Below are 9726 nucleotides of genomic sequence, written 5' to 3'. Positions count from 1 at the left end.
TTTCTTTGGATTGTAAATGCAAATGGCATAATTGACATTGACGGCCAGACGAAGGCATCATCATTAATCAACGTGACGATGGGCATTGCAGTCCAGTTGCAGTTGCAGTTGCAATGAAAATGCATTTGATGATTTTTCGGTTTTGGGAATTGTTTCGCGTTAAGGAAAAACCATTTAATGATTGTCCAGATAAAAACACACAGGATAATTGTGTGACAAACAGTAGCTGCAACTGTCACAGTAAATTAACCTGAGTTATGTGGGCTCACACGACTCGAATTAGAGCAAGTTGTTGTGGGCATTTTATTGTTACAACAATCACTAGACATTAACTGACACTGTGACAGACAATTTTAAAAAAGTGTTTTTTAGAGGATTTGGCACAACTTGGAAAAAATAGTAATAACAAGTAAGACTTTACTATAAAAAAAATTCCAAATTAATATACTACAAATATACTAAGAATATACCAAAGGCTATTGTAGGTATATTTATACAGTACACACTACATTTAAAATATACCATATAGTGCCAGGCATACCAGATCCCTATCTCTTATAGTATCTGACATTTAGCTGTTCATATGGATATTCAAGATGCGAATTACATTGAAATTTATTAAAAATTAAACATATTACAATAAATTGTATATAACATATCATTTTAAGCTTAAAGATATGTACAATATGTTTAGCATTAATTAGAAATAAACTCGCAATAAATAGAATGCTTCAAAGTAATGCTCTTAACAACTGCTAAGCTAATCTCCCACATAATTTAATCAGATCACTTTAAAACTCTTGAGTGCATATTCCCTCAGCTATTATCCATTATTCCTTCCCCACCTCATCTTTGTCGTTGGCAATTAATCAAAAAGCGCTGCTCAAAATGCATAAAACGAGATGAAAAGACGTTGAGGGGTAGACCTGAAATAAATTGCATAATGGCAACAGTCATACTCGCACATAAATAATTGTAAATGTGGCCATACAAAAGGCAAAAGTGTTAAAGCAAAATCAGAGTGAGGCCAAAGGCAAAACAGCTTCCAGCAACTCGCCAACTTTTGTTGTAATCCATCAAAAGCGGCGACAAACTTTACGCATTGTTAAACAGAAAAAAAGAGGCAGCTGCCAAAGGGTTGGCAAGCTCATAAATAAGCAGTTATTAAGTAAATAGAAGAAGAATACTGTTTATATATACTACATATATAAACATATTCAAAATGCGTAGCTTGTGGGTGGGCCAGTTCAGGGAAGAGGCACAGTTATTGACAATTGCCAACAACAACAACCACAACAACAACAATAAGAATACACTCGTAGGGTACAACTCGTAGAATTGCGAGTGTAATTTTTGCCATTTAGCTGGCCGGGCACGTTTTGCATTTAGCGCGTAAAATAAATTTGCACAATTTGTGACAAGTGTTCGGGCAAAAAGCAAGAAAAACTTTGCAAGCTCCCAGAGACACAACACACAACATTGACAACTTGTCGTGCGGGCGAAGGCGATTGGAATGGAGGAGGTGGAGGCGAAGTTGGAGGCGAAGGCGAAGGCGGAGGCAGCCTGTCTCTTTGTTTGGAGGCGTCACTCTGGGCAGCCCGCCGGCTAATTGTCATGCCAGCCACGCAAACGCATTTGGACAACAGTCTGCCTGTCTCCGCAGTCTCTTTGTCTGTCTCACAGTCCGCAGTCATCTGTCTGTTTGTTGCGTATTTCTTTTTTGCTACTGATTTTTCTTATTTTCTTACTCTCTGTCCATCAATTGACTTTATCTATTTGAACTCACATGTTAAAAATATCAATTTGTTGTCGACTTTTGCTGCGGGCTTTTCTTGTCGCTGTTGTTGTCTTCTGAGCAGCTTCAACTTCCAGCTACAGCTTTAGCCTAGCTCCGCGTGCAGCAGCTGCCAATGGAGTGGAGTCGGTAGAGTCGAAGTTTTGCCTCTTGGTGTGATTTATGGCCACTTTGTGGCATAAATGTAGGTGCGGCCGCACATAAATCATCGTCGCAACTTGCAACGCGTTGCAGAATTAGCGGCACAAAAACGCGTTGCAACTCGATACCTATTCGATACCTCGCCACAAACATGGAATTGCTAATTTTTGGTGAGGTTCATAACTTTAAATTGATTCTTTTAACTGCGCATACTTAACGCAAAGTAATTACAATTAAAATTATGCCATCTGATGCATCTGTTAAACACCTGTTATCCTGCGCTGGACTTTCTCGCAAAGTCATCGCGGCACACCCATTGAAATCACTTAATTCCTTCACTAAGCCCAATTATGAATGTGCCGGGGCAATAAGTGTGCCCCACTTGAGGGATAAAAACTTAGTAAATTAAAAGGGCAGCAATCCGAATGCCACACCCACAACACAACATTCACATGAATAATTCATTCATTTGAGCTGTTAGAAATCTGTTGTTGCTACGCTTCTTATTTACCATGATGCCGCACAAATGAAAAAAATCCATACCATAGATAACATATAATTGAGAAGTGCACAGCCCGCAAAATCGAGGGAACTTTAATTAGAAGCGAAGTCAAAGTGTCTTATCATAATTTCCACACAATCATTTTCCATTCCATTTTCGTGATTTTCGCCAACAATTCGCTTTTGGGAAAATGTGTTCAAAGAATTGTTTAGTCATTCAGTTGACTCCACATACACACACACACACTTACACACACATCAATCATCTGGGCGTCAGGACAGCTGAGTTAATGGTCAGGGATAATGTGCTGGGTGTTTGCGTGTCCTCTATCCTTGCTGTATGTTGTGCTGTGTTGGCTTAGGACTTTCAGTTGGACAAGTGCATGATTAATTATTTTATTATCTATAAATTGGTTTTAGCTGGCAACTGTAGACAAACCAGGTTCACTTCCCTTTCCCTTTCCTTTTCCCTCTCTATTCTCCTTCCCATTCATTGATTCCTTTCATATTCTCATAATTTGTGTTGCATACTTTAAGGTGCATCGAGATTTTCTATTTCCTATGCAACGTATGTTCTAATCAAATTGTATAATTATGTTCAACATCTACATTAAACTTACATATTTAGTATTCTAATTGTTTATTGCAGAAATTAGTGAGGCGAGACAAATATAACGTAGATAATTAATTATGTTTGCGTGCAAGTCGAGAGCAAAATATCATTAACTGGAAAAGCAAAAAACTCAATTTCACTTGTGCTCTAACTAACTTTTTATTACTTCAGTCTGAAGATTAAAAATGGCTATTAATTTTGACTTGACAAAAATTATCGCTTTAAATTTTAATAGTTTAAAGGGTTACATTTGTTATAATCAACACTCAAAATTTTCTGTGCTGGTTGAATTTTGTTTTATAGAAATCGTTGTTTCTATTATTTATTATTTGTTGTATTTTATTAAAGTTCCAGTCAAGGTTGCTCGACTGTGAAATACCCACTACACATCTTCAATAAGTACAAAATAATGCGAAAGTGAAATTATAGCCTTTCCCTTTCTTTCTGTTTCTTGAGGTATTTAAATGACTGCACCATCACCGATCAATAAGCGCCAACCAAAAGCTGACGAATAGTCACAAGGTATCCTACAAAATTACCAATCAAGCTGTGTATAGTCGTAAGTTCTGTTTTAAATGCATATTTGCAGTAAATAAACGGTTCATTAGTATCCTACAAAATTACCAATCAAGCTGTGTATAGTCGTAAGTTCTGTTTTAAATGCATATTTGCAGTAAATAAACGGTTCATTAGTTTATTTTCATTCATAGTAATAACATCTTGTATATAGAATAAACAATTATTTTTAAACATTTTTTATGTTTAGTAATTTTCAATGTAGTATTATATCAATATACCACATATAGCCTTCGGTATATTTTTCACGAGCACACTTGACTAAAACTTTCTATCTTGTTTATTTTTGTATTAAAATTTGCTCTGACATGCTCACTCTCCCAATTATTTCGATTGTATTTTATAAAATTAAAACATTAACAAAAAATGTAATCTGATGAGCACTATATTAATAACAAAAACACACTACATAAATGACAAAAACATGTAAGAAAGATTTGTCGAATGTGTGTCAACCCACTTCATACTTTCAATAAAACAATAATAATGTATATTAAATATAGTAGTGTATCGATATACAGCCTTCGGTATAATTTGTTATATTATATTTTAAAAAAACCTCCGTACTGTATTTTATTTAAAAATGGCTGTCTGGTATTTCACAGTCGAGCACACTCAAGTGGAGCTCTCCTTCCTATTCATCATTCTAGATGGCAAATCATTTTCTCTTTTCAGATTTAAATCATCACTCACAATGATCATCAAGCGCCAAACACAAGCTGAGGAATATTTGCAAGGTATCCGATAAAAGAAACATCCCCATAATCGCCCAGTAAATAATTGGTACATTAGTGTCTTCTCATTCATAGGTACAAAATTTATTTTATAAAAATTTACTTTTAATAGTCGTTCTCGAAAAACCACGTGCATTCATCGCGATGGGCTTCAAAATCCTCAGCTCGTCGAGCATATGCATAATGTCTATCGCCATCCCATTGTGCTGAATCTCCTCCACAGAGCACCAAGCTAGATGTCGCATCGTCAAAGAGTGCTATACCGTTGGGCACCAGAACTACCCGCCACCAATAGAAGCCGTGGTTTACGTAAAAGTTCCTGGTCACTCGTGTGCTTGTTGGAATGGTGCTGTTCACTGCCGCATTGTAGAACAAGTTAAAATTTAAAGCAACCAAAGTCTTGTTGTGTGCCACTTCAATTATGTAGTCCATATTATTCTGGGACACCAAGTGGTTAGTGCAAAGAGTAAATGACCAATCTTGCTTTCGACAACTAACAAGGTAGTCTTTGCTATCTATGTTTGCCCGACGTAAGCGGGCCATAAAGGAGGTGGAGACCCAACCAATATAATGCGGAAACAATCTGTACACATTCCGACGCAGGCGGAAGTCTACACTTCTTTGATATGCCGGTTTGATCATCAACTGTCGAAGATTGTCGAGCAATTCAGCGTGCGCACTCGAATTAGATCGCACTTCGGGGCGATTCAGCAATTGTAAATGTGCCATGGTCAGTTGTTCCGAACTTGCACCGAAAGAACTCAGCCGCTGAACTACATTCAGTGGGGATTCGGAAGAGAGCACAATGTCAAACAGAGCCTCAAGTATTTCTTTCGTGTAATATTGTTCGCTTTCTGTCAAACGCCGCAGCAGTCCGGTAATCATCCAAAACTTGGTATAAGAGTTATTGGTCACTGCCTGCGAAAGAACCTTAGCGCTACGTTTGACGAAGACCCGATAGAACCTTAATGGCGAAACGTAGTATTTATTGCGGATTTGATTGTAGAAATCCAGAATCTTAATGGGATCACTTATGGTTTTCTTAGCGACTAGACATAGTGCCTCGTATATCGCGTCTTCCATTTTTATCGAGCGCCTTTCTATATTTCTCGCCATATTTAGCACTGTGTAATAACGGTTGACGTCACCATTGACAATGACACGTATAATAGCTGCCAGGTTTTGAGGATGTCCGGCTGTTGAGTTAGTGGGACACTCTGATTGATTAGGTGGGAGTTCGTTGATCCTTCCAATTACTGTAGCGTAGCCTTTGCAAATCGACGAAGTTTCTCCGTCTTTTAGAGTTAGTCCAAGAAGCAGGAGGAACAGAACTATTTTGGATGCCATTGCGGCTTAAACTGTTTTCTCTGCTAAAAACTCGACGTTTAAATCTCATTTTTTAGAACTATTATCAGTTGAATTAGATTTTTGAATTGTCGGGGCATAATGGCATTATTAATTGCTTTCGGTATGATAATCACATTTGCGATTAACTGCACAACTTTGTCATAAACTGTAAAAATAAAAACTACATTTCGTTTGCGTTCTAATATTTTTGTTATTAAAGTCTGAAGTTGATTTTGATTTGACTAAAAATAATCACTTCTAATTTATATAGTTCAAAAGGTCAAATTTATTAGAATCACAATTCCAAATAATCTGAGCTGGTTGAGTTCAGTATTTGTTAGTTGTTATATTCTGAAAGCATCAGTTGCTATGGCTAACTTTTGTACCCAAGCGATTAAATATGATTCTCAAATAACAAAATGTGAAAAGGTTCCAGTCGAATTTGGTCGACTGTGAGATACCCACTACCCATTTTTAATAAGTGCAAAATAGTGATATTCTAGTCTCTCTCTCTCTCTCTCTCTCTCTCTCTATTTCTTGATCTATTTAAGTGACTGCACCATTACCTATCAAAAAGCGCAAACCAAAAGCTGAATATAGTCATAAAGGTTCAATAAAAGAATGATTGCTAAGTAAATAAATTAGTATATTACCCTAAAGTAGTATGTAATCGAAGAACCACGTGAATTTGTCGCGATGTCAGCTTGTCGAGCGTATACGTAATGAGCACCAAGATGAATGTTGCACCATCGTAGTTATCGCGGAAACGGTAAAAGTTCCTGGTTACTCTTTCGTCTATATGGATTGCCGTGTTCATTGCCAAATTAAGATACGCTCAATATTTTAAGCCAATTAACGGCTGCCTCAGATCAAGTTAGCGCGCTCTGAACCCTTTCCATAACATTTCATTAGTACAAATATAATCGGTACTATACTGGTCGTGGCAATGAATAAGGTACTTGCTAGGCGTATGTGAACTACCAAGGTTTCATTGAGCCATTCAAAATACCAGGGAAATAATCTGTACACTTTCCGTCGCATGTTGTTAGTTATCAACTGCCGAAGATTGTCGAGCAATTCAGCATTCGCACTCGAATTAGATTACACCTCGAGACGTTTCAGCAATTGTTAGTGTGTCAGGGTCAGCTGTTCCGGACTAGCATCAAAAAATCTCAGAAGTTGGACTACATTCAGGGATCCGGAAGAGAGCACAATGTCAAACAGAGTCTCAAGTATCTTGTCTATATATTACTCTGAACATTGTGTTAAACGCTCTACAAATTCAAATAAAAACTCGTACACTGATCAAAAAGCCCCAAACACAAGCTCAGAAAATGTCGCAAGGTATTCTACAAAACAAAGATCCTAAGATCGCCGAGTAAATAATTGGTTCATTGGTGTCTCTTCATTCACATATACAAAATTTATTTTACTATCAATTATCTTTACTCGTAATTCTCGAACAACCACGTGCATTCGTCGCGATGAGCTTCAAAATCCTCAGCTCGTCGAGCATATGCATAATGCTTGTCGCCATCCCATTGTACTGAATCGCCTCCACAGAGCACTAAGCTGGATGTCGCATCGTCGAATAATGCCAAACCGTTGGGCACCAGAACTACACGCCACCAATAGTAGTCGTGGCTTACGTAAAAGTTCTTGGTCACTCGTGTGCTTATTGGAATAGTGCTGTTTACTGCCGCACAGTTGAAAAAGTTGAAACGTAAAGCAACCAAAGTCTTGTTGTGGGCTACTTCAATTATGTAGTCCACACTATTCTCGTTCCACGGTGCCACGTCGTGAGTACAAATAGTCAATGTCCCATCTTGCTTTCGACAACTAACAAGGTAGTCTTCGATATCTATGTTTGCCCGACGTAAGCTGGCCATAAAGGATGTGGAGACCCAATCAATATAATGCGGGAACAATCTGTACACTTTCCGACGCAGGCGGAAGTCTACGCTTCTTTGATATGCCGGTTTGATCATCAACTGTCGAAGATTGTCGAGCAATTCAGCGTGCGCACTCGAATTAGATTGCACTTCGGGGCGATTCAGCAATTGTAAATGTGCCATGGTCAGTTGTTCCGAACTTGCACCGAAGAAGCTCAGCCGCTGAACTACATTCAGTGGGGATTCGGAAGAGAGCACAATGTCAAATAGAGCCTCAAGTATTTCTTTCGTGTAATATTGTTCGCTTTCTGTCAAACGCCGCAGCAGTCCGGTAATCATCCAAAACTTGGTATAAGAGTTATTGGTCACTGCCTGCGAAAGAACCTTAGCGCTACGTTTGACGAAGACCCGATAGAACCTATATGGCGAAATATAGTATTTATCGTCGATTTGATTGTAGAAATCCAGAATCTTAATGGGATCACTTATGGTTTTCTTAGCGACCAGACATAGTGCCTCGTATATCGCGTCTTCCATTTTTATCGAGCGCCTTTCTATATTTCTCGCCATATTTAGCACTGTGTGATAACGGTTGACGTCACCATTGACAATGACACGTATAATAGCTGCCAAGTTTTGAGGATGTCCGGCTGTTGAGTTAGTGGGACACTCAGACTGATTAGGTGGGAGTTCGTTGATCCTTCCAATTACTGTAGCGTAGCCTTTGCAAATCGACGAAGTTTCTCCGTCTTTTAGAGTTAGTCCAAGAAGCAGGAGGAACAGAACTATTTTGGATGCCATTGCGGCTTAAACTGTTTTCTCTGCTAAAAACTCGACGTTTAAATCTCATTTTTTAGAACTATTATCAGTTGAATTAGATTTTTGAATTGTCGGGGCATAATGGCATTATTAATTGCTTTCGGTATGATAATCACATTAGCGATTAACTGCACAGCTTTGTCATAAACTGTAAAAATAAATAGTACATTTCGTTTGCGTTCTAATATTTTTGTTATTAAAGTCTGAAGTTGATTTTGATTTGACTAAAAATAATCACTTCTAATTTATATAGTTCAAAAGGTCAAATTTATTAGAATCACAATTCCAAATAATCTGAGCTGGTTGAGTTCAGTATTTGTTAGTTGTTATATTCTGAAAGCATCAGTTGCTATGGCTGGCTTTTGTACCCAAGCGATTAAATATGATTCTCAAATAACAAAATGTGAAAAGGTTCCAGTCGAATTTGGTCGACTGTGAGATACCCACTACCCATATTTAATAAGTGCAAAATAGTGATATTCTAGTGTCTCTCTCTTTCTCTCTCTCTCTCTCTCTCTCTCTATTTCTTGATCTATTTAAGTGACTGCACCATTACCCATCAAAAAGCGCAAACCAAAAGCTGAATATAGTCATAAAGGTTCAATAAAAGAATGATTGCTAAGTAAATAAATTAGTATATTACCCTAAAGTAGTATGTAATCGAAGAACCACGTGAATTTGTCGCGATGTCAGCTTGTCGAGCGTATACGTAATGAGCACCAAGATGAATGTTGCACCATCGTAGTTATCGCGGAAACGGTAAAAGTTCCTGGTTACTCTTTCGTCTATATGGATTGCCGTGTTCATTGCCAAATTAAGATACGCTCAATATTTTAAGCCAATTAACGGCTGCCTCAGATCAAGTTAGCGCGCTCTGAACCCTTTCCATAACATTTCATTAGTACAAATATAATCGGTACTATACTGGTCGTGGCAATGAATAAGGTACTTGCTAGGCGTATGTGAACTACCAAGGTTTCATTGAGCCATTCAAAATACCAGGGAAATAATCTGTACACTTTCCGTCGCATGTTGTTAGTTATCAACTGCCGAAGATTGTCGAGCAATTCAGCATTCGCACTCGAATTAGATTACACCTCGAGACGTTTCAGCAATTGTTAGTGTGTCAGGGTCAGCTGTTCCGGACTAGCATCAAAAAATCTCAGAAGTTGGACTACATTCAGGGATCCGGAAGAGAGCACAATGTCAAACAGAGTCTCAAGTATCTTGTCTATATATTACTCTGAACATTGTGTTAAACGCTCTACAAATTCAAATAAAAACTCGTACACTGATCAAAAAGCCCCA

The 9726-nt window shown here is 38.0% G+C and overlaps 2 protein-coding genes across 2 annotated transcripts; both read right to left on the bottom strand.

Annotated features, from left to right (window-relative positions):
* Positions 1-4465: 4465 nt before the first annotated feature.
* LOC132788178 (uncharacterized) lies at positions 4466-5707 on the bottom strand. Its single transcript, XM_060795510.1, has one exon. It carries the CDS (start codon positions 5705-5707, stop codon positions 4466-4468), a length of 1242 nt encoding a protein of 413 aa, XP_060651493.1.
* Positions 5708-7152: 1445 nt separating this feature from the next.
* LOC132788177 (uncharacterized) lies at positions 7153-8400 on the bottom strand. Its single transcript, XM_060795509.1, has one exon. It carries the CDS (start codon positions 8398-8400, stop codon positions 7153-7155), a length of 1248 nt encoding a protein of 415 aa, XP_060651492.1.
* Positions 8401-9726: the final 1326 nt, after the last annotated feature.

Source organism: Drosophila nasuta, chromosome 3 (genome assembly GCF_023558535.2).
Source record: "Drosophila nasuta strain 15112-1781.00 chromosome 3, ASM2355853v1, whole genome shotgun sequence".
NCBI lineage: Eukaryota > Metazoa > Arthropoda > Insecta > Diptera > Drosophilidae > Drosophila > Drosophila nasuta.
Note: the sequence above shows the minus strand (reverse complement) of the source record. Positions and strands in the feature narration are given on the sequence as shown.